Source organism: Corvus hawaiiensis, chromosome 21 (genome assembly GCF_020740725.1).
Source record: "Corvus hawaiiensis isolate bCorHaw1 chromosome 21, bCorHaw1.pri.cur, whole genome shotgun sequence".
NCBI classification, from domain to species: domain Eukaryota; kingdom Metazoa; phylum Chordata; class Aves; order Passeriformes; family Corvidae; genus Corvus; species Corvus hawaiiensis.
Genome location: NC_063233.1, coordinates 1,615,517 through 1,640,761, shown reverse-complemented (window position 1 = coordinate 1,640,761; position 25,245 = coordinate 1,615,517). Strand labels below are relative to the sequence as shown.

The 25,245-nt window shown below is 44.0% G+C and overlaps 2 protein-coding genes across 3 annotated transcripts in view; both read left to right on the top strand.

Annotated features, from left to right (window-relative positions):
- The window catches only part of RABGAP1 (RAB GTPase activating protein 1), a 62,918-nt gene that overhangs the window by 28,370 nt on the left and 9,303 nt on the right, over nucleotides 1–25,245 (top strand). For both annotated transcript variants that reach the window (XM_048325604.1, XM_048325605.1), the window contains 6 exons: nucleotides 17,319–17,432; nucleotides 18,164–18,238; nucleotides 20,413–20,538; nucleotides 20,999–21,142; nucleotides 22,682–22,723; nucleotides 23,049–23,177. In XM_048325604.1, the coding sequence (XP_048181561.1) occupies nucleotides 17,319–17,432; nucleotides 18,164–18,238; nucleotides 20,413–20,538; nucleotides 20,999–21,142; nucleotides 22,682–22,723; nucleotides 23,049–23,177 (630 nt within the window). The remainder of the gene's footprint in view (nucleotides 1–17,318; nucleotides 17,433–18,163; nucleotides 18,239–20,412; nucleotides 20,539–20,998; nucleotides 21,143–22,681; nucleotides 22,724–23,048; nucleotides 23,178–25,245) is intronic.
- GPR21 (G protein-coupled receptor 21) lies at nucleotides 2,238–4,848 on the top strand. The gene is made up of 2 exons (XM_048325618.1): nucleotides 2,238–2,328; nucleotides 2,689–4,848. The coding sequence occupies exon 2, from the start codon at nucleotides 3,057–3,059 to the stop codon at nucleotides 4,101–4,103; it is 1,047 nt and encodes a 348-aa protein (XP_048181575.1). The 5' UTR covers nucleotides 2,238–2,328; nucleotides 2,689–3,056; the 3' UTR covers nucleotides 4,104–4,848.

Below are 25,245 nucleotides of genomic sequence, written 5' to 3'. Positions count from 1 at the left end.
GTACTTTTCCCAAGAGTTTTCATTGTAACTTTGAATAATTTCTTGAGTACTTTTCATTGCCTTAGATGAGGTGGTGCTGTACCATGGTGTAGAGTGGGAGAAGTCTCTATACCCCAGCAGTATTTTCAGCCTCACGGACCTCAGCCACCTCAGCCACACATTTTGGTGTCTTTAGGAGTGGTTCTCGTGGTGGGCTGGTGGTGCACCCGAGCAGAGAGCTGGGGGAGCAGGCACTGTACCCCAGTTACCTTCTGGGTGCAGTTTGCACCCTTGGGCCACTTTGGGCTGGCTTCTGGGGCAAGGGCAGGAGGAGGAGGTGGAGCTACTGCTGGTTTGGGTGTTTCAAGCAAACAAGAGTAAGTTGGCAAGAGCACTGAGTGGAGTCATTGCTCTCAGCTTCGAAGAAACAATAGAATGTCAGTTAAAGGAAAAAACAGACGTGGCTCTTCTATAGAAATACCTCGGCTCTATGGGCGTTCAAACTTCTCATAAAAACCTGAACACTGGGGAGTTTTTGATTTCATGGTGCAGCTTCTGTTTAAAAATTTCAGCAACCAGATGTTGTTTTGGTTGGGTTCAGTATTTCCATTGCTACCTCATTTTTATGTATCTGAGATAGAAAGTTTAATGTATGTTGTTTCCTTGGGGATGTTTATAATGTGTCTATTTGTGCCCAAGGATCCAGAAATACTATTCGAATCAATCGGTATGTAAATCATTCTCTGCTTTGGAAAGATAGGAGATCATTTCTCCAGCAGTAATTCAATCATAGCTTGTTTTTTGTAAATCCACAATACCCTGGCCTAAATTTAATTCAAAGTTTATGTTTCCTAGCTACAGTTCTAGTACTTCAGTCGTCATGAGTAGAAACACCATAAATTGTAAAAAAAATGATGGACAATAGTAAAGGGATCTTTTCTGGGTTAAACATAGGGCAGAAACCCCAAATTTTTGTTTTCAAACATTTGTATGAGTCTGAGTAAAATCTGCCAAGTCATGCTGTTGTCCAGCACAGACTTTTGGCCAACACAAGTGTATCATGAAATGTTTTTTCTACTTACCGGTTAGCTAAAAACCTGAGAGTTGCATCTTGATTGCTTTGACATCTACCCCTTTGGCCTCAATTAATTTCCCATTAGGTATTTTGCAGTGACCAATGTTTAGCTTAGGTTAACCGAAACCTTGGGTTTGTTGGTATTGGTTGAATTCAGTGTGTGGACTCAGGCTTGTAAGGATGCCAGTTGCACACTTTCATGTCTGACTAAATGATTTTGATTGCTGAAGAGCTTCACTCCAGTTTTTTACTGGTTTGATCCATTCAAATACAAATTCCTGTAGCAAGGGCCTGTCCTAAGCGTTGGCGGTGGAACTGTCAGGGTCAGAGGATGAGCTCCCACATACCATGGGAACGTGTTTTCCAGCCTGTCAGTTGAAGCTCTTGACAAACAATAAACAAGAGCTGTACCTTTTATGCCTCTCCGCCTTCAAAGAGGTTTTTCTGGTTAAATAGTGAGGTGGTATTAACTTAGGGTGTGAATACAAGTTGGAGTGTTGTGCTGTGAATCTCTCGCGTGTTTGCTGGCTGGAATGTCGCTGGGTTTTCTGTTCTGGTGTCGGATGTCCCAGGGACTGTCAGGGACAGCGATGCCTTTGTGTTCTGTGTATATATGTATGTGTGGAGGGAGGTGCCTGCCTACCTGGAGCATCATCTGGAGTAATGGTGGGACATCGTTCTCAGCTTTGCCCTTGGTTTCAGGTGTCTCCTAAGCAACACACACAATACCTAGGAAAGGCACGTTTATTCCCGACTAGGTATTTCCCCAAAAGGGCTGGGATGGAAAAGCCTTTAAGTGACGACGAACCGCGTGAATTCAGGGCGGTGATGGACGGTTGGCGCTCGCCGTGCAGGGGTGCAGGAGGAGGAGCGGGCTGCGCGCTGGGTGTGTGTCCCTGCGGCACCGGCGGCGCGGGGACGGGCAGGGCTGGGACCCGCGTGTGCTGCCGGGGGCGGCGGGGTCGCGCCGGGTGAGGCTCCCACCGCCACCGGCCGCCCGTGGAACCGCCTCGCCGAGCGCCCCGGGAGTGCGGACCCGCCTTCCCGAGGCTGCGGCCGGCGCTGCCCGGCTCCCTGCGCGCTTGGGCGGGCGGATGGGGGCCGGGGCTGCGGCCCCGCTCCCCGCCGGGTCCTCGCTGCGCCGCGCCCTCCCCCGCGCTCCCGCCGCCTCCCTCCCCTTCCTCCCGCCTCCCCGCCCCCGGCTCCGCATCGCCGCGGCCGGAGCACACGCCGCCCGCCCGAGGATGCTCCGCGCTTTTGTTCCCCCGCCGCAGGTAGGGCCGGGGCGGCGGGGCCGGGCTGGCCCCGGCCGGGCAGGGGGCGGCGGCGGCGGGGCCGGGGCGGCGGCGGCGGGGCCGGGAGAGGCGGCGAACAAAAGCGCCGTGCAAAATGGAGCCAGCGGAGAAGGGCTGGACCCCCGCCCTCCCCGCCGCGCATCCCCCCGCCCGGCTGCCGGGGCTCCGGGGAGGCGGCATCGCCTCCCGCTGCCGCCGGCGGGGCGTGGGGAGGGAGCGGGGCTGCAGCCGGGGCCGGCGGGGAGCGCTGAGCAGGGCGTGGGGAAGGAGGGGAGCGGCGGAGGTGGCAGCGCGGGGGAGAGGCGGTTCTGTAAAGCACTTTCCCCTTCTCTCTGTCAGCTTTTGGGAGGACTCTCGTCCTGACTCGGTGGAGGTTCCTCTCCCTCTTGCCCCAGCCTCTCATTCCTCCTCGGCGCTCCAGCCCACCCAGGAGGGCATCAGTATCAGCCCTCTCCCGTGTGCCGGGGAAGTCGCTGACATGCCTGCCGCTGGGTCCCGGTGCACCGGCAGCGGCGGGGAGCCGGATTTAAAGGGGAATTGTGCTGCAGACAATGCACAGCAGCAGCATCTGGAGCAGCCCTGGGGACCGGAGCTCCGGTTTTGACATTGCTGCACACAGAGCACCAGCCGCAATGACAGCAGCTGCCTGGAGTGGCTGCAGGCAGCAGGCAGGAGCATGAAGTAGAGAGATCACTGCAGTGCTCAAGATGAACTCCTCTTTGGTTGGCAACCAGAGTGGCCGGCCCTTCTGTCTCCTGGCCATTAGCTATTTGGAGACCATCAATTTTTGCCTCCTGGAAGTGGTAATTATTGTGTTCCTCATGGTGCTGATTATTTCGGGCAACATTATTGTGATATTTGTCTTTCACTGTGCACCTCTGCTGAACCACCACACCACCAGCTACTTCATCCAGACTATGGCGTATGCTGACCTCCTGGTGGGCGTGAGCTGTCTGGTGCCTTCTTTGTCTCTGCTGCACTATCCTATTGTTTTAAGTGAGTCCTTGGTTTGCCAAATCTTTGGTTATGTGGTATCAGTGCTGAAGAGCGTCTCCATGGCCTCCCTGGCCTGCATCAGCATTGACAGATACATTGCCATCACGAAGCCGCTGACCTACAACACGCTGGTTACCCCGTGGAGGCTGCGAATCTGCATATTGACCATTTGGGTCTACTCCTGCCTGGTCTTCTTACCCTCCTTTCACTGGGGAAAGCCTGGATATCACGGGGATGTGTTCCAGTGGTGCGCCAGTTCCTGGAACACCGATCCCTATTTCACCCTCTTCATTGTGGTGATGCTCTATGCCCCGGCCGCTTTCATCGTCTGCTTCACCTACTTCAACATCTTCCGCATCTGCCAGCAGCACACCAAGGAGATCAACGAGCGGCGGGTGCGCTTCAGCTCCCAGGACGGGGAGGCTGGGGAGGCCCAGCCCTGCCCGGACAAGCGCTATGCCATGGTCCTCTTCCGCATCACCAGTGTCTTCTACATCCTGTGGTTGCCCTACATCATCTATTTCCTGCTGGAGAGCTCCAATGTCTATAGTAACCGCGTCGCATCCTTCTTGACCACTTGGCTTGCCATTAGCAACAGTTTCTGCAACTGTGTCATTTACAGTCTCTCCAACAGTGTCTTTCAGAAGGGGCTGAAGCGTCTCTCGGGGGCCATCTGTGCCTCATGTGCTAGACAGAGGGTAGCTAAGGACTCCTCTACCTCTAGGAGCAAAAGATCTTCCAATGGATGTCATGTCTAGGACGCCTGTCAGCTGGACTGGAAAGTGCAGGGACAATTGCGTAGATTGCAAAATAACTTAGGTATGATTTTAAGATACCCAGATTTGCAAAAAGGTTTCTGAGAAATGCTGCTGACACAGAAGAATCAGGAGCACATATCGTTGTGGTTTCTCTTTAAAAAATGATTGCTGTGGAGGAGGCTGTGGAGTTTCACCTCCACATTCATTTTAAAGAATAAAGCTGTATCTTGACACTTACCTCTCCAGCTGGTGTGACTGAATGGAGTGGGTGTCTGAGAGCTTCGGCAAAATGTAGTCTTTCTTACAGCTTTACTGGGTTCTTTGGAAATTCGTGCTTCACATGTAAATGATAGATCTGAAGTGGAAATGTCACAGTCTATGGTATATTACAGGGATTTTTTTAATATATGCCAAAGTATATTGATACAACGTTCCAGCGTCAGAACAGAAGGGGCCAAACAATTTGTTTTTCAGTGCTACCTAGACAGGACTTGTAGAACAGAAGTGAACAATGTGACCATTTCAGTGTGAACTCTGTTAATGAGCCGTGAGTGCAGCGATGTGATCTGGGCAGTCATACTCTTAGGGCTGATCTGGCTTCCGTGCCCCATTCCCCTGGTAGGATGCATGTTTGGATCAGAGTGCGGCATCTGCGTTTTCCTGTTTGTTGTGAAGTAAGAAGAAAAACTTGGATCAGACCAAATTTAGCAGTTAAATAAAATGTGTTTTGATAAGCTAAGAGAAATACGTGTTGCTTTATGATACTAGAGTTGTGGCAGCCACTCAAGGATGATGCCAACATGTGAAAATTGTTCTCAAACCAGTGGAGAAATGCCACGGGTTTTTTATGTGGAAATTTTCTCAAGAACAACTTTAAAAATAACATGTCCCCCTTTTTTTTTAATCTAAATTCTTCTGATATTTTACATACTGGAACTTAAGGGGAAAGGAAAGAAAACAATTGTCTTCTAAACAGCTAAGGGAACTATGTTGTAAATTTAACTGTAGTATTTGAGTTATTCATAAGTGCACAGAGCTAAATCAGAGACATTTTTCTTTAGCCTTCATGGGATTAAAGATGGTTCAAATATAGCAGGAGCTAAATCCTGTTGGTGAAAGCGTATCTAACTGGTCAGACAAAGGCAGTATCTGAGAAACCAAATCTCATTGACCAGAGCTTGTTCAAGCTAGCCTAGATTAAATGTTTTGAGTACTGTCATGCTGTTAAGAAGGCAGAATGGCCCTCAAGTTGCTGAGTTTTTCCTAAAGAATATCCTTGTCTTTTGAATGATGCCATTGTGGAAATGAAAGTGAACCAAGTATTGCTGTAGTGGTGGATTGCAGTGTCACTCTGTCCCTGGTGAGGGGCTGTCCCTCTGTCTCTCCTGTTCTGAGAGCAGGTTTTGCCCCCGACCATCTGCCTTCCATGTCCCTCCTTGTGCTTCCCGTCACTGCCTTGGGTTGCTGAGTGGGGAATTCCCTGAGCTCCTCTGGTACAGCTGGTGTGCTCTTAGTCACAGTGGGAATGAAAAAAGGGTAGGGAAAAATAATGTGATATTTTTAGAATTGGGGTAATTCTCTTGGCCAAAGGGAAGGCTCTGTTTTTGTTAATTGGTTTCAAGTCTATGTTTTTCTAGATCAAGATCATATTTTTAATACTCTGCCCTGTCCCTCCTGCAAAATCCCTCCTCCTCTCTGCTGTGCTGTGAGCCCTGGCCTCTCTATGCCTTGCCCCGGAGGATACCAGCTTGTCTCTGCCCCATCACATGCCACGATTGCTACAGCCTGGCCTTGCTGCCCATCCACATTTGCTCTAGTATGGTCTCGTGGGGCTGCCAGTGAGGAAATGGGGAAGGAGAGAGAGAGCAGCAGGATGAAGCATTCCTGACGTGGCACGCTGGTACACTTGAGTTCCTCTCCTGGATGTGTGTTTACCTGTTCTGGGGAGCATGGGGCAGAGCCTCTTGCTGCTGCTGCCTCCTTCTCTTGGAGGGCCCTGGGGCAAAGCATGTAAGTGGCATCTTGGTCTGCTTCCAGCTATTTCATCCATAGTCCAAACCTCTCAAGATAAACATCCTCCTCGGTTCATCTGAAATTTTAAGAACACAGGTTGTCTAAACTCTGCTGCCTTCACGCCGCCGTTTCTTGCTCTCTTTGTAGCAAAGAGCAGAGCGTAGAGCCGGGGCTTGTGCTGGATCCTCGCAGATGCCCGGGCTGATTTGCTCGGCAGAGCCCTTGCAGTCGGAATTTTGGTTAGACACAGACAGCCATGGGGGCAGCACAGGGGTGGAGTGACTCATTTGTAAAAGAAGTGGGATAATAAGCTCACAGCACATCATGGCTGATTGTTCTCAGGCGGTCTGTGGGTACTATGGCAAAGGTGGGCTTTGGGGAACAATTCAAGGGCTTCAGTCCCTCATGTCAAAGTGTGTGTGTGTGGTATTTTTGGAACAGCCTCTCAGGTAAACTCCCAGTAGCTTTTCTCTGACTCTTCACCTTATCTAACATTTCTAAGTCTTTGAAATGATGCAGTGTATCATTGAAATAGCATTTGATTAAACTTAACAGAAGAGAGGAATCTGCTGGAGCCTAAAACCTTAGAAATGGCAGTTTCAGGTTTAAGTGGAAGCTGGAAAGCAAAGATTGTTGCTTTTGGTGTTTTTTTTGGCTAAATAGACAGTTTAAATAGGAGCATTGTGTGCTAGTTTCTGAGAATTTGGAAAGTTTTTGAAACTGGTAAGGGGTCTGAATCATGGCATAGAGATTTGACTGGAGCTGAAGCAGTTGCTACTTCAGCCCTGAGCCTGGAATTGCACTTGGAGCGTGGTGGCTGATCCAGATGCAGATGCATTCTTGCAGCTGTTGCTGCTTTGCAGCGAAGGTTCAGTTCTAACATTCCTGGTGGCCAGGCTGTTTTCAGTTGCCTTACTCATCTCCAAGTCTTCCTCAGTTCAGACGTGTTCTGTAAGAGGTGAAAATCAGAATCTGGAAGTCTCCAAGAGATGAGGATGGAGAGGATTTGCAGCCAAATGATGCGTTCAAGTTTCATCCACTGTACAGACACTTTTAGTGTCGCCTCAGTAGCTTAGTTTTAGTGCCAAATATTTCTCTTTTTGTCTGTGTTAATTTATTGACATTTAAAAATTTTAAATTGTGTTTTTTCCCTCTAAGTTAATTTAATGTTGACATAGTATGTGTAGTATGTGTTTAGCTGTTTTAAATATTTATAACATTTCAGTCTGTTGTCTTCAGTGAAATTGCAGGGAGCGAATTCTGTTCACTGTGCCAACAGTGAGAAATAATTTTGACAAACATTACTTTGTTTCTCAGCAGTGCATTGATCATCTTTTGTCATGCAACCAGCACAGGCATAGGAGTCCTTCCCATCACAGTCCCTGCTAGGAATGGTCAGGCAGCAAACTTTCCAGTTGGATCATTTTCATCCTTGCACATATGAAATGAATCCTCTCCTGGTGCTGTCTGTGTCTGGGTGCTTTGGAAATCAGTGGTGAGAGCGTTGCACAGATAAATGCCACGCTGAGGAGAGGACAGAAATCAAATTGCATCTTCATAAAAATGGGGTTGTGATATGATTAAATGAACTAATTTTGGCGTTTCATCTCAGACTATAAATTTATTTTTTTATTAGAATTATCTGCCTCACTTTCAAATTAAGCTGCTGGAAGGTTCAATTTGCAGGATGCAATTCGGAAGCTTTTTTTAGTGCCACGGGAAGGATTTCTGTACTCAAAACCTCTCAGAAGGTGGTAATTTGCTTCATGTAGAAGTGTTTGTTGTTGGGGTTTTTTTTTTTTTAAGATTACTGGAAGTTTAGGTTGCGATTATGTCGTCATTTTCCAAATAGACTGGGAAAATATCTGTGAAATATTCTTTTTTGTGATCTCAATCAAGGAACAGTATTTTTAAACTCAACAGAAATCTTTTGTGTGAAACAAAAGTTTTGCTATTATCTACTGTCAAATTTTTTTTAATTAAATGTTACCAGTTTCTACAGTCTTTATTTGTTGTTGGGGAGTTTGTACTTGTTTTTAAGTTTCTTATCGCTCAGAAATGTTTCTGCTACTTGGAATTCTGACGTGGCTCAGTGTCAGAGTGCCAAGGGGCAGTTTTGGATATTTGTCACAAATGTTTGACAGGAAGAAAGGGGTACAAAGTACTGAGGCACAGAGAATTGCAAGAGACAGAATTCCCAATGGCATTGTTCCCTCCCGCTCATATAAAGGCTTTATGTGTGAGAATCCTAAATTTCAGTTTGTCTGTTCTGAAACAAAAGATTTCCAAGGCCCGGATGTGATACGAGATGGAAACACTCAGTGTGCAAATTCAGTGTGCAGAATTTTTGCTATTTATTGTGGTGTTCCCAAGTGCTGTGATGATCAAGGCAGTAACTCCATGAGTCAGGAAGTCTGAAACATTGCAGTCTGATCTTACTTCACATCAGGGTTTGAAGTTGACAGAACTTCTAATTCAGATTGGTGCTTCAAAAAGTATTTCTTAGGAACCAGAATGTCAGCATAGGAATCTGCCTTCAGACTATACAAACAAAAGACCCTTCTAAAATTTTTCTGATTCATCTGTTTTAGATAATTTTAATTTAGTAAGAGGAAGTGGAGGTTTTGGAGGGCTTTTTTTTGTTGTTTTAGCACGTGTTTGGTTTTGAGTTCTTGAAGCACCTGCTGAAACATTTGCCTGACTTGACCCTTATTTTATTGTTTGGTTTAGAAATGTTTCTTCTTCCCTTCCATGACTTTGCAGAATACGACCCATCCTTCCCATGGTGTCTTTCAAGATGAACTCGGATTTTAATCCAAGTTTATCTAAATGTTACCTTTAATATTCCTTATACAGAGAATGCTGTTTGTGTATATGGGGCTGTGGTCAGGCCAGACCTTGGGAGGCTGCAGCTGGTCAGGTTTTACAGACCATCAAAGCAAACAGCCCTTCTTCTGGGATGATGGGAGAATGTCCCATTTTCACTACAAAGAAGTATGTTCTCCTGGCTTCTAGGGTGATGTCTCATTTCCAGTTGTTATTTCCATTATTCCGTGTGCATTGCAGAGGTAGTGCTTTGAAAGATGTTTCTGCACATAAGCAAAGGCATTTAATACTAAAGTTACATTTTTGGAAGGGGATAGGTCTCCATAATTAAAATTTAGTAAGCATAGGACCAGGTGCAGTTGTATTTAGAGAAAGAAACTGAAAGTTGTGGCCAATGGAAACAAAGAGAGGAAACCCGCTGGAGGTCGGTCAAAACAGTGGAGTATTTAATGGGGGTCATTTTCTTTACAATACACACTTTTTTTAAAAAGTGGAGTTTACCCTTCTTGCTTTTGCTTTGCTGCTCCCTGGAGGCAGCTCCTCTGAGCCTGGGGTCTCCCACACCCAGCCCAAAGGGATTCCCTGCAGACCTGGGGTGATGATCAGCCCCTCATTTGAGTTCAGGTAATGTCAGTCTGTGTCATGGTTATCTGTCTTAGGTGTTCCAGCCACAGGGTGGTAATCTGATGGGATATACTTTGTTCGGTCAGCTTTTCAAGTTTTTTTCCTGTGACATTGTTTTCTAGACAGGTGAAATGTTTGTTTATATAGGCAGCTTTGCTGGTGGTTCTCCACGCAATTTTGAGTTCTGTTATCTGTCAGTTCTTACTCCTATTGCAGAGTGGGAAACAAGCCACAGTCCTTGTCTGCTCTGCAGGAATTCAGTGTGGCTGCAAATGGAGGTGTTTGTGGGTCTCACCCATATCCCATTTGCATCTCTTGAGCTTTAGCAGTTAATGAAAATGTTAACAGAAGTGATGTTCCTGTGTCCTGGTCCAGGTTGTTTCTTTACAGCCTCAGATGTCCTTCAGCAATCTGTGCAGTCAGAACTGATCCTCAGGCTGGTGATTTCGTGGTTGTTTCAGCTGAGAAACAGAACTTGTTAAAGTCATCTTTGTTTTGTCCTGAAGCTGTTTTGGGGGAATGTTGCAATCCCTGAGCTGATCACAGGATGTGCAGGCTCTGCTCCAGGAGAGCCCAGGAGGCACCAGGTCCCTGTGGGACAGACCTGTTTGTGGGTTGGTAACCAGTAGCTTTATTTGCTGAGAAGTTTTTAGAAATGCTGAATGGATGCACATTGCATTAGATAATGATTAGCGTAGGGGTTTAGAGAGACACCCATGTTCAGAAGGGAGCGATCGGGGAATGCTCCACCTGCCTGTGCGTGGGGCCTGAGGTGCAGCACGGGGGGTCGGAACAGAGCAGGGAGTCCAAACTTTCTGTTCTGACTTCTGTTTATGAATTTGTAAGATGAGGATAGTAATTTTGTAATTCAAAGCTTTGGCTTCTTTCTGATGGTCATTACTGGAGATCCTTTCATTAAAAGGTGAAATAAATTTGAGTGGCTCCTCATGAAGATGAACTCAGATCTTGCTGTGCATATGCGAGTCATTCTCAGTGTGACAGAGACCACGTGAATCAAGCAATCAAATGCTTAATAAACCAAGTCATTACTTTTATGGTAAATTGAAAAAAGTTCTTCTGGGATTTCATCTGTAAGTGAATCCTTGAAAATCAATAATTAGATTAGTAAAGGATGACATTTTAATATGCTGGCAGGAATATAGAGGGATTTGTCAGGGGAAGCAAAACCAGACTTTGCACTAAAGTGGCTTAGGTATATTTATAGTGCTAGTGATTCTGTGTGTGTGTGTGGAATCTTTGGACTATTTTAATATAACGTAAGGCTTTGAGCTTTAGCAAACTCAAGTTGCTCATTTTATGGAGTTACATTAGTACCACACTGTGAAGTATTTTTAAATATTAGCATTACTGAGTATTAAAAGTATTTCATAAAACATTTTTTAAAACGTTTTCTGTAGATGCTGTCGAATGAATTGATGTTTAGTGTACAAAGAAACAAAACCTGAGGGCTGTAAGGTACCTGTATGTTTCTGATCACCTCGGTTTTTGAGGGGTTAGGTGTTTCTTGAGGTTAAATTGTCATTAAAATCTGCTAAAAATACTGATGCAGTTAATCCTCTCAGAGAACAGAAAGCAGCATTACCTCCAGTCATGCTTTTGAACTGTCTGAAAGGATTTACAGTCATTGTATTGTCTTGACAGACTCATGTCTTTAGAAATGCTGTACAGCACAGTCTTTTGCAAGTTCCTATGCTGATACATTTCTCTCCATATGTAACCTTTGAAATCTAGTTTCTATTGTTATTCTAGCATGTAAACACTAGATTCAATTTTGTATTCCTCTAATGAATGCAACAGGATGGAAACACGTTTGCAATTGCTAATGATGAGCTTTTTTACTGTTCTTAATACTCGTGGGTATGTCTTTTCTTCAGGGATTTCAAAACTGTATTCGTACCTTTTTAAATTGTTTTTTTCACATGCTGTTTACAATTAAACCACGAGCATGGGAGGCTGTGCGTGCATGTGCTTTTAGGTTGCTTTGCTGAACGAAATACAGTGGAGTGATCTTACTTTAAAACCTCTCTGTTGCCCAGAGAAGCTGTGGCTGCCCCGTCCCTGGAAGTGTCCAAGGCCGGGTTGGACGGGGCTTGGAGCAACTTGGGATAGTGGAAGGTGTCCCTGCCCATGGCAGGGGTTGGAACTGGATGATCTTTAAGGTCCATTCCAACCCAAACCACTCCATGGCTCTGTGATGCTCATTTTTTCTTGTGTCCCACCTGTCTCCTTACACCTTTCACAGTACCTGATATGGCAGAAGCCACCAGTGGGGTTATTCTGGTGTGTTCTGTGGAGATCTGACATTGTCAGAGGTCGTTATAAGGAGTTTTGTTTGGGAGACAATCCAGCTCCTTACACAAGTAGTGTTCCAACTGGTAGTTTTTTCCTGAATGTCAGTGAAAAGGCCAAGAGTAGATAAAATCACAGGTGAGAATGTGTATGTGTGTGTCTGTAAGAACTTCGTGCACCTTTTAATGCTGGAAATTGTTTTGTATTGAAAGATGAGAAAGAGCTGTGAGTGTCGAACCCCTGCTAGGAAGAACTGCAAAGAAACCTCCACCAAAGCAGATTAGAAAAGCAAACAGGTGAATTAGAGGCAGTCTGACCCTCGAGACTCTCTAATTCTGGTTTAGTTCTGACACAGTGGGGACTGTCAGGGTGGGCTCCTCAATGGTCCTTGGCTCTGCTGGGTCTGCTCTGGCTCAAACAAGAAAAGGGTGTTCTCATGCACAAGGCAGCTGAGGAAGAGTTGATGTTGGATCTCCAGAATTACCTGTGTTGTGCCAACTCAGAACTGTTGTTAAAATACGGGGGAGAGGGGTTCTTCCACCCCATCATTTTAATAGACATTTCTGTAGCTGATTTTTCAACTACAACTAATAATAAGAAAAACTACAGTTGAGCCAAAAATGACAAATGTTACTTATTTAAAATAATACTTGCATATTTTTAATTATTAAATGGAACTAGATAAATTGGAAGCATGTAAATATCTGATTCTAAATCTTTGCATAATTATTTCCAAGAGGTAATTTTGCTATGAGCTATTAAAACTCCAAGAAATGTATTACTCACTTTTGAGATGGTGTGTACCCCAGCTGTGTCATACATCTCTTGGCTTGTTTCCTTTTTGCTGTAGATGTACATACATATATATATTTGTGTGCTGTGCAGCTGTACGGTCACTGCCATGTTAAATTGATTGCTTTCAAATAAGTATATCTGTGTATTTTACATATGTGTGTGTATGTATCCCCAGACAAGCAGTTTAACACCGCAGTGGTTGTACAGCCACAGAGTTTAGGGCTTTGTACAATATGTAATTTTAAGAATGTCAATGTGGTTCTTAGCGGATTTTATAAACACTTTTCTGAATCTGTTATCAGCACTTCCCATCCTATGAGAAACTGCACATTTTTCAGTGATTTTTCCACTGGTTACATTTTTGTCTGCCATTTGTTCTGGATTGATGTAATCTTGATACTACTAAAATTTCAAGGGCTGTTGACGCATTTCACATAGCCTGGGATTGCCTGTTCTCCAAATATATGGATCATGCATCAACAGTACTAAGTAGCCTTACTGTTTTGCCTAAAAGCCTAGCTAATTTATTTAATAATCTCTCTTTAAAGAGAGGTCTCTGGAAGGGATGGCATATTTTAGGATGCTCCTTCTCTTTCAAGGGGAACTCGGAATTGACTAGCAGTACTTGTTGATCAGTGATATTATTGTAGCCAAAGGATGCATGGGTGGTTTAATAGGAAGTTTTTGCTTCAAGTTTCTTGATGAAATGTAGTGTTCTACAGAGCTGTGTGAAGAGTGTAGTTTTTTATTCTGAAATGCACTTGTACACTTTATTTGAAAGGTCTGAATGGATCATAAATACATTTAAGAAATAAATGATACGTCACATGTTTTCACGGCTTGTCTCGGATGACTTTTATGTAACTGTGCTGCTGAAGGTGTGTTCCCTGGCACTGGGTGGGGCTTTTTCCCTTGTCTTGATTGCTCTAAATAGTCTTGTAGTAAGTGCAGGAGCAGGAGAGCCTTCCAGCGTGGTTTGTGTTTATGCTTTACCCATACATGCTGCAGGGCACTGTAGGCAAACTCCTCGCTTTAATTTTCCTGTGGGAAACTTGAGCCCTAAAAGGAAACGAACAGGACGAAAGGGCTGGATATCACATGGGATTCGTTTTTATTTTTAGAAATTGCACTATATTGCCAAATTTGGCCTGAAACTATGCTGTATCAATGCACTATTGTATCCAATTGCAGTGTCTAACCAGTCCAAATTTGTCTAAATTATTCAGGTTTTTTACACAAATACTCTTTATCTGTGAGTGTCCTTGGTAAGTGCTGACTCCAGGTACCACATTCTGCAGGCAGCATTCCTTGTGGGAAGTTAACAAGTACATTACTCTGAAAGCATGCTTTGTGTCACTTCCTTAAGGTCTCAGTAACAGGTGTAATTTCTCTTACCAAAACCTTCTCCAGTGGTTTGGGCAAAGACAAATGCAGGAAGTGTACTCTGTGTAAAAATGAATGTAAATATTGCTTAATAAAAGTAATTATGGGAATGCCATCAGCCTGCAAAATAGACCTGGTGGCACAGGATCCTGCTAACACTCAAAATAGCTGTCGAAAGACCATTTAATGTTTTTGAATGTACTTAAAACGTACAGATCTGCTCAAAATAACTTATCCCCATCGTGTAATATTACCCTTGCTGCTGCCATGAAAGCTGCAGAGAATTTTGGCTCTCTCTGCTTGTTGGATCTGCTGGAATCTGTCCCTGGTGCACTCCAGGGTGGCTTGTCCATGCCTTGCAGCAACACACCACGTGCTGATCCCACCCTGGGCAAAGCAAGGAAAATTCCACTGACGGATTGAGACTCCAGACCCTTCCCACAGTAATCTCTGACCGTGTGGCAGAATTCTTGCAGTCAGTGGGACCTTCCTAAGGAATAATTGGAATGTGGAAATGGATCCATTGTGGCAAGAGTGAGAGTCAGGCACAGTTTGGGTTGGTGGTGGGTGTGTCAGATAACTCACCCAGTGAGGAAAATTCCAGTTTGGAATCATTCTGCAGGTTGGGGCAGGAGGAACCCAAAGTTTGGTCCCCTCACCATTTCTCCATTTCCGTGGTGGTTCTGAAGCCAGCCTGTGTCCAGGTCAGGGTTTGTGTTATACCCCCAGGGGATTTTCTCCAGGAGCCTGGTTCGACAGAAGCTGATCTTTGGGTGATGAGCCGTTTCCAGCAGGCAGCTTCCTCTGTTCTCTGGAGGTTTCTTATTTCATTTTTTTTCGTCACAGATCTTGTCCTTTAGCAATTCTTTGCTGCTGCTTCTTCTTCATCCTTTTGGGTTTATGTAGGGGATTAGGAAGAATAAACCTGAGCTGCTGAAAACTGCAAGTAGATCGGCCCCAGCAGGAGGGAACTCCAGCTCTTCCATACCTTTAATTGTGCCTTAAGCTACAGAAAAAGCTTCTAAAGTAACACAGTCTCAGTCTGAATATGTTGATCAAGGCTGTAACTGCATGACATGGTTTGCAGATCCCAGGATGCTCCCTGGAAGATCATGAAAATACATGGAAAATGTCTTTTAAATGTGTCAGGTTTAGGAGGTGGGAGCCAATATGCTTTTATATGCAGCCTGACAGAATAAATGGGCTTTTCCCAGCTGGACTGCCTCCTGGTTTCCATAATTACTCACGTAGTTTCTGTTTAAATCAACTGGAGAGGAAGGCTTCAATATAACTTGCCTAATATTTTAAAGTGCATGAAAGAGGGGGAGGAAGGGCATATTGTGAGTCTGAGCATCTACATTTTCCTGCTTTCCTTCAGAGCAGTAAACTGTTATGAGAATTTTAATCTTCACTACACTTGCCTCAGTTCTCATGGCTGGTTTCCACTCTGTTTTCTTTATTACTTTCTTTTTCTTCCTGTCATTCTTAGCTTTCTATTTTTCAATCCCAGTTTGTGAAGGGTGTGGGTTCAGAAGGGTTTCCTTCAGTTTCCAGTCCCCTGAAAGCATGAGAAATTGCCCATTGAGCCAATTCTCACAGCAAGGTATAAAAATAGGAGTAAAGAAAAGGTTACACAATGCTTGGATTGCAGCAGTTTGTACTAATGGGGAGATTTCAAAGCCATGGTTTGAAAAACATTTTTTAAACCTTATCATTTCCGTTGATTTTTCTCTCCCCGAGCTGTGTTTCAGCTGCAGGAACTCACATTAGATTGCTTGAGGAATTGTACTGAGACACTGAAGTCAAGTGCTGACCAAGTCACGCAAAGCCAGGGAGGCCACTAATTAGTTCTTTTTAGCCATAATGAGTGATTTGTTTGAGAATCCTCTCTTAAGAGTTTCCAAGCAGATGCTTTGGTCTCTGCTGTTAAATAAGTGGCTTAAAAGGCAAGTGGATTTGAGATTATTTTGCCATTGCAGCAGAACACAGGTGACTCTCAGGAAACCCACTTGTGTGGTACCACAGATGCTGCTGGCAGTGGCCAGGACCTGTGCTCTTGGGGGTACTTCACTGGAATTCAGTCTTGCAAACTTGCAAGAAACTAAAAGTTATCATTAAGTTTGTATTCACATGTTTAAAGTTCTCAGAATTGTTTCTGAGCTTTGTCTTACCCTGCTTGCTAAACCAGCCGAAGTTGACAGCCAGCCATTCACATAATTGACTTAAAAGGTGTATATTTATATGAAATTTACTGAGCATTGGATTTTGTTTGTTTCTTATTTCCTTATAATGAGACAGACCTCTTTAGCATGTTAATTATTATCATTTGGAGTGCTGAACAGTACTTTTGTTATAATTTCCAAAACAATCTGGTCTTGATTCTAATAGCAGCATAATGCTTTCCTAATGAAATGTCTGTGTTAAGCCCCAGAGAGGAGCATTAACCTTGGATTAAAATCAGAAGAGAAAATGAAGCATGCTGTGGTCATTTTGTTGTTGTTTGCAAAATCATTTTGTGAAGAAAAAGAGCTACAAGCTGTATTGAATGTTCTTTACACTGATTACATCATGAACTTTTTTTATTATCTTTTACTTCTAACCTTTTTCCATTTGCCTAACAGAAACATGGATTATTTGGATAGATTAAACCCCTTTTTCTTACTGTTCAGCTTTCCAAATGTCCAAGGCATCTGAAACTGATGGCGTCAGAGTGATGTAGAGAACAAAGTTGCATCTTCCTCATGCTGAAATCCCAGCTCATACAGGACCAGTCCTTGCATTCCCTCATGTTTTCCTGTATGACACTCTCTAGGGCTCACACTCATCTACTTTCTCTAGTTGAGTTCTGAGGAGGGGATGAGGAGTGGTTCCTCAAGCTGAACCTCAGGGACAGCATTTTGGACAGCTGCTGCTTACAGCTGACTGTGACTGCTGCAGTTGTGGGATAACAGGAATGTGCCTGGGCAGTGCTGGCATTCAGGAGTCTCTGGGGGATGGCTGCATCTGCCCTGCCCTGGCCTGGAACGTGTGTGCTTGTGTGTACTCCTTCTGCCACTCCGTGAGCTCCCCAGATGTGCTGAGGTACCCAAAACTATCCCAGCTGTGGTCTGCAGCTGCCAGCTCTGCTGGGGTACACTGGGTTTTGTTAAATTTAGAACAGTGCAGAGAACCCAGTGCTAATCTCCCAAGTCTCAGTCCTAGCATGTTGTAGTTTATATTCTTTTGATGTGTTTTAATTTGCATATTATTTTCTTTTTCTAATAGGAGTCTCCACAAGACAGTGCCATCACCCGAGACATCAATCGAACGTTCCCTGCTCATGATTATTTCAAAGATACTGGGGGAGATGGCCAGGACTCCCTGTACAAAATATGCAAGGTATTCTTTAAATTCTTCTGGGCTGGTTTTGGTAACTTGTATTCAACATCATCAGCAGTGTGACTGTTGGCTGAGAAGAAGGGGGATGTGTTACCATTATCTGTCACAGAGACAGCCACTGGCACCAGGCTCAGGCTGGTCTCCATTGTAGCTGTTGGGCTGGTTCTGGTTATTCACACAGGAGACCTAAAGCCTTTCTGGATTCCTCTGCACTGAAGTGTTTGGTGCAAAGACTTCACATCATTCCTGACCTGTCAGCCCGGATGAAGCAGGACAGATTATGTAACTGGAGATGACTCTGTACCTCCATCAAGGTTATAAAGCCATAGGCATGCACTGAAGCTGATTATTAAAAGGAAGAAATCAGCAAAAACGGGCAGCTCCGTGTATTCAGGTGTCTCAGCTGGAATGGTTTAAGCTTCCAGCACTTTCTTTTGAACTCCTAGTATTTCTTCCTCTTCCTAATGTCCCTGTGGCACCTGTTTAGAGATAAAAGCACTCAGATAAGTGGTTTAATAGGCTGCAGCAACCTTGGTGCATCACTGTAACCAGCCACTGTATGCCTCTGTATGTCCCAGTTTGGTTCTCATACAGGTTTTCCCTTTGTTTGAATGGCAGTGGCTGCACTCCATCCATGACAATTGTATGGAGCTGTGTTCAATGCAGTGTTCTGTTTCATTTGTGTTTGTAGCTGGAGACCGGTACAAGTAAAGTCTTGATTCTTCTTCTAGGCCTACTCTGTGTATGATGAAGAGATTGGCTACTGCCAAGGCCAGTCCTTTCTTGCTGCTGTGCTGCTATTACATGTAAGTGGTGGGTTTACCCTCAGTTGTTTTAGATTTAAGTATTGCTGCGCATGTCTAGAGCAGACTTCTGAGCTAATAGGGCCACAGGACACACATCCACTTATATGTTGGTCAGTAATAAAGTGATTTTAGACAGGGAAGAGTACACTGTTTAAAACTTACTGTGGTGTTTGTAAGGACTCAGCGTTCATGCCCCTGTGTTCCTGTTCTAGGACCCCTTCCATTCAGGCTTGTACTCACGAGCAGTAGTAGGCATGGAATTTGTGTATAAGACAACACTGTAAATGTTTTTGTTACAGGGTTTCAAGGTCAGATTTAAGCTTTTTTAAAGATGTTTCTATTGGAATCAGTCAGGAATACAGATGGTGTTTGCCATGTCCTGTGTACACAGAAGAGTATTTAGGACATTGAAGGGATGTCAGTTCATTAGGTCTCAGTGCAGACTGTGCTGCCTGTGGGCTGTTGTCTTGTAGGTCCTTGTGCTTCTTGGTTTGAGAGGTTAGGGAAGGATACAATAATACCTTCATATTTTTAAAAGAAACTGTATTATGCTTTTTTAAACTTAATTGCTGTTGATATAAGTGATCTCATCGGTGTAATATCCTTTAATTGCTGGTGTGTTCAGAAGCTAGAGAGAGATTTATGGTTGTCAGGAGCAAAAGTCTTAGATTCACTGATGCTTGGGAAATACAAGAGCATTAGAAATCTGTATTTATGTATTTATAGACTGTTCCATTTTAAAGTAACGTCTGCTTTTTGTCAGTGTTTCTGTTGCAAGGGTAGTTGGAACTGCAGAGTACGTGAACCCAGTAGTTCTTTGAGGTTTCTTTTCCCCAGCTGCTTTCAGCGATGTTGCTGCCACAGAGGGCTGAGCATGAAGAGTTCTCTGCAGTCTTTGGTGGAAAAGGAAGTCTGGCCTTCAGGGGAGGATTTTCCATACTGTTGTAAAGTCAGGGGAGTATACAGAAGAGATTGTAAACTCCATTCTTGTGAAACAAAAGCCAAGTGATTAATGATAACAACTTTTTAGTTCTTTGTAACTGTAATCTGAAGTATTTCCTAGATGAGCAGTTAATTCTTTATTTCCTCACTGAATCAGATGGAGAAGGGCAACACTTCCTGCTACAAAACCAAATGCTTTTACTGAAACAGATGTGCTTTCTTTTAGCTTTTCATTGTCATGTGTCCCTTGCCTTAGAGAGATTCACTCTCAAGACTGAGCCATGTGTTATTCCAGAGTTCTCTCTTTAACAATACTTGTGGCTTCTGGGAATAATGTATGCATTTTAAAAAAAATAAATTTCAAATAAGTTTCTTTTTATTTGATTCTCTTTGAAGTCAGCCTTTGGAGTGTGGCTGCTAGGGAAAATAAATAATAAAAACAAATCTTGCAGAAAAGGAAATTAAGTTTCTGCGAGTCCTTCACTACTAGTTTGGAATGTTTCAGCAAAGTTTTCTGTTTTAATAAACTCCATCTGCAGATTAATAATAGAATACTTGAGATAGATGTTCTGTCCTTTATAGGAACCAGCAATTGACCTAAAGTCAGACTTCTCAACAGAAATATAAAAACTGAATTTTAAGGGCAGGGAAAAATGTCAAAACACTGATGAGCTTTGAGTGTTTCTTCAGTTTTTGGCAGGAAAGGGATACTGAAATTTCCCAAACCAGTGCTGAGTTGTGAGATGTGGAACTTCTGTTAGCAGTTACTGGTTTCTCTTACTCATGTAATCTAATAAATAAACATCAAATGTAATAATGTCATTGAAAAAGGTAAATAGATTGTTAAGAATAAGGGAAAGATCCTGTTTAACATCCTCTAGTAATGCTTCTTCTGCCTTATTTACATAGGTGACAAAGGGTTAGGCTGGCCAAAATCTGTAAGATTCAGATTCTGATGAGTTTTGGAATAAAGACATTGGAGAAACTGCTTTGGTCTTGATGTCTGGAAGATGTATTTTTAGTTGAATGATTGAGAGGTGGCTTATTCCACTGAAATGCCATTTGCAACACAGCCTCATTTTGTGTGTTAGTACTCTTGTTTACATTTAAACTGGGTTAAAAAGTAGTGGCAATTCAGCCTTTCAGTCAGAGGGAGAAGGGAGGTACAGGCAGATTGAGCTGATGTGAGAGGTTTTAATGCTCGGTGCTGAATCCACTTTCCTGTCTCACAGATGCCTGAGGAGCAAGCTTTCAGTGTTCTGGTCAAAATCATGTTTGATTATGGACTCAGGGAACTTTTCAAACAAAACTTTGAAGATTTGCACTGCAAGTTCTATCAGCTGGAGCGCCTCATGCAGGTGGGGGGCTCACACGAGGAGGGTGAACGGACCCGAGCCTGCAGTTCAGCTCTGGCTGTTTCTCGTGGGGGAATGGTGTTTGTAACCTGTGAGTAAGGGTGGAGAGCGAGCACCATCTCAGGGGTTCTAGCAGAGGTCTCGGGAGCAGTGTGGTGCTGCTGGCAGGGCCTGGGAAGGCAGATGTGCCTGACAGCTGCAGTGGCTCTGCTGTGGCTCTGGTGTCAGCACAGCCACTGCCAGGTCCTACTGAGGCAAACTCCAGGTCCTGCTGGGCATCCACCCCGGGACAAGCCTTTGGCATCCTTGGGAGGCCCCCAGGCCCGTTCCTGTCAGGCCTGGTGGATGCAGGACGTGCACCGATGGTCACTCTACCCAACTTCCTTCTGTAATTTGGGGGTTCAGCTACAGTTCCAAAATAGCCCAAATTGACTCTCAGTGCTTCTGTGTGTTTTACTCTTAGGAATACATTCCTGATCTGTATAACCACTTTCTGGACATCAGCCTTGAAGCACACATGTATGCTTCCCAGTGGTTCCTGACCCTGTTCACTGCAAAATTCCCTCTCTACATGGTCTTCCATATTATTGACTTACTCCTATGTGAGGTATGTGTTCTAACTGGAGACTCACACAGCTTCCAGCTTTTGACAGTTTGTCACTATCTTGGTTCATGTCCTTGTTACTATCTGTTCTCTCAGAGCAAGGCGTGTGATATTTTTATGTAGAAGTGTTACATTTCTGCAATGACAAAGATTCTCAGCATTTTAAAGAAACAAATTAGGAATCAATAGCTATAGAAAAGATTATAATCTCCTATTTCCTGTGGCACTGGTGAATCTATGTGAGAAGACTCCATAAAGTGGGATGAGAGCTGATTGACAAATATGTGGGATCCTCTGTTCTTAAGTCACATTATACACAACGATAACCTTTTTTTTCCCTATAATATTATTGCATGGAGGCCATGGTGTATAAAATGGCCCAGATAACTTTCATGGTGGTAATCAACAAGCTTGGAGCTCTTTGTCCTGGAAAAGTTGAGGTCTCTCTATATTTCACAGCTTATATTTAGAGAGCAAAATTCTTTATGTTGAGACGTTGTCTGTAATCATGTTTAGAACACTGTATGTGGTGCTATGTGGGTAAGCAGTGTAATTACAGTCAGCACTTATTACCATCAGTGAACAAATCCCATTTTGTACTGAAGCATCCTTGAGTTATTGAATGATTTGCTGGGTAACTTTATGCATCCATTCTTCTTGGATCTGCACTTGTTCCTATGAAGTGGCCAATTTCCTGCCTTTCCTTGACTGAAGGGTTTCAGCGTTCACAAACCTCCTGGTCAATGTTTTTGCCCTTTCCCTGTGTCTGCTGCTTGCTTTGTCTGTGTGCCAGTGGAATAGAAGGCAGCAGATGGCATGGAGAAAATCAGTTCTGTTTGTTTAGAAACACATTTTCAATTCATAAATAGTAAATGTGCTCACAGGGAAGTTTTAAGGGGTTTTTCATCATTTTAAAGTAATAGTGGAAGAATAAGTTGGTGGGAAGAAGAAAGGCAGGATCCTGAAATAAGATGAGCAATGTGTCATGATTATGAGTGGGACCCCTGAAGAAGGTGTGAGCTACTCCTGACTGCAGAACTGTTTGTATTTAATTGGACAATATAAATAGAACACTTCTAAGGAGTAGAGGCAAAATAGATGTCGTGGGACTCTGTCCTAAAGTGAGTCACTTTCTTTTCATTACATGAATTATCCCAGTTTGTGAAGACCAGAATTTAATATAATGGTGTATATATTCCTGCATTTGAATCAGTGTTTTTAGAAGTTGCTGTATGAAAATTAAATTATCTTGAGCTGACCAACTACTCATTAAGAAATAAAATAAAGTGCACAGCATGATTTCAGAGCTTCAGACTGCTAAGGAGGCAGTAAAACTGGTGTTGATTGTTTTGCTCTCTACAATGACTCTCCAGTAAAGATATTTTGCCAGTTGTTTGCAAAGTCTTTCTTTGTGCTTTTGATTTATATTTGTTATTTTTTTCACAGAAACTAGACAAACAACAAAACTCACCAAACAAATTCATGTCCCAGCTTGTAAATACTGAGAAATTAATTTATTTTGTCATTATATTTTCTTTCCAGGGAATAAGTGTTATCTTCAATGTTGCACTGGGATTGTTAAAAGTGAGTATACAACGTTACACTGTGGTTTAAGCATCTTCATGCACCGTGTGAAAATTAACATGCCTTTTACAAAAATACGTTGGTTTTCTTGAGATGCTAACAACTGCCTGTGGTACCTGTGCTGTAATGTGGCATGTCCTGTGCAGCACAGTGCTTTTTTTGGGGGGTGGAACAGAAGGTTGCAGAAACAGAAACACTCTTTGCAGAAGGTTAAGAAGCAGTGATGTTACTGGAGCTTTCCAAAGCTGTTGTTGCTTTATTGTCTCTGGGATTTCAATAACTGTACAAAATTGGCTTTTTCTGGTGTTTCTTTCCTTGTCTCCAGACTACCAAGGATGATTTGTTGCTGACTGACTTTGAAGGGGCTTTAAAGTTCTTCCGTGTGCAGCTGCCCAAGCGGTACCGCTCTGAGGAGAACGCCAAGAAGCTGATGGAGCTGGCCTGCAACATGAAGGTGAGCTGGGAGGGGCTGCTGCAGGCTCAGCCTGGGAGCAGCTCCTGGCTCCAGCTGCAGGCTCAGCCTGGGAAAAGCTCCTGGCTCCAGCTGCAGCCGGCAACCCCTTATCCAAGGGCAAGTGCAGGTTAATTGGCTATGATCATGGAGATTAATTCTGAGTCAAATGCACTGACATTTTTCAAAGTGTCCTTAAATTCCTTTGAGGAATCCTTTGTAGTGTCAGTGTGGAAGTACACAACTTCCCTGGTGTGTTAACATTCCAGACATTTTGTGATCCAGGTGTAGTAGCAGTGTGGATACCAGTATTCTGCACAGAGTTTAAGCATATCTTGTGTGCAACTAGTGTAGAAATCACAGAATTATCAAGGATAAAGCTGTTTTATCTCTCTAATCATTTAGCTGGAGCCACAGATTAGATGTTCCACATGCACCTGCTTCACATCATCCTAACTGAGTGCATTTGCCTTTTATGTTTCCAAATAACAACTTATTCCTCTTCCTACTCTGCCAAAATTCCCTGTGTTCCCAGTGCTGTGTGGAGTGCCACAAGCAGTCTCTGAGTGGACATGGCAAGGCTGTCCCTGGCTTCCTGGAGTGCTGGATGTTTTGGGGGCATTAAAGGGGAGGTTGTGGAGGAAGCGCTGCTGGGCTCGGAACAGAACACTTCTGTATCACCTCCTTGGATGGGAGTGCTGCACATAATTGCGTCCCTTGACCTAAAATATAAGTCCTTCGCTGTCAGTAGAAATCTCCAGCTCTGTATTTGGAAGTGTTTCTTTGAGCAGAAAAGGGTCTGATGTCAAAATAAATAATTTATAGGAAGGGAGAAGTAGCCTGGGTAAGGTATTGTGATTAGAACAGCATTCTGCTGGAAAGGAGGTCAGGAAGTCATCAGCTGGAGACACCACCAGATTGTTAAAGTCACTCCTCAGTGTTCCCATCAAGTCATAGAATCACAGAATGGTTTGTGTTGGAAGGGACCTTAAAGCCCATCTTGTTTCACCCCCTGCCAGGGTGGAAGGACAGGGACACCGTCCACTATCCCAGGTTGCTCCAAGCGCCATCCAGCCTGGGATGGGGATGGGGAGTTCACAACCTCTCTCAGAAACACATGTTAGCTGAGCTGCTGCTGCCTCCTGTGCCCCTGAAAAAAGGTGGTGGGACATCAGTGCTCATTTCTGCAAACCCAGAATCCCTGCTGACTTCCCCAGGCCTCCCGTGCCCAGAATTTGTGACAATGACAAAATCTGCTCAAGATCACCTAAAAAAGGCAAAATTGGCTTAATGCACTTGAAAAATGGAAGATAAAAATGCAGTGGTGTGCCTGCCTTCCTTTCTTCTGGCATGGTGGATGCCTCACTTGTCAAGATCTAACTTTACGTAGCAGGAGGTTTGGGGTGTGAAACCCCAAAATTTGGGCAGTGTTTGAGCAGGGGCAGAGCAGTGAAATAATCTCCTCAAGTTACCGACTCCATTGTCAGTGAAGGGTTAATTCTCTGAGTGGATGTCTGGGGTGCAAGAATAACTCCTGCAGTTGTGGTGTGGTTGGACTGACTCCAGGTAAATGGTTGGCATCTCCAAAGAAATGTTCCCCCGAGAGCAGGGAGGTGTTTCTGATCAGCTCTCACTAGAGGGAGCTTGGCCACCGCTTTCTGCAGCTCCTTCCAAGGAAGGCTGTTAACGATAAAACCAGACTTCAGGGAAACCAAACATGTTTTCCATTCTGCCTGTCATTTATGCATGTAAAATTCAACCTGTTTCTCAGAAAAGAGTTTTTAAAGAGGAAGTCTTAGCTACAGCTTTTACATTTATTTGGTTTACTGAGATAATAATAAATGTTTAGGTGCAACTTTTAATGCTAGAGATTTCATTTAGGTGCATAGTGTCTTGCATGTGAAATGCTCACAGTGATCTTGGCGTGGTCTGTGTTGCTAAATCATTGTGACCTGTGACACAGGTGACACCAGGAAAATGCTGGTCAGGATCTATTACAGCTTCCCTCGCGTTCCCTGTCCCTGCAGGACTTGAACACGGGGCGCAAAATACTGAATTCAACATCACCTTT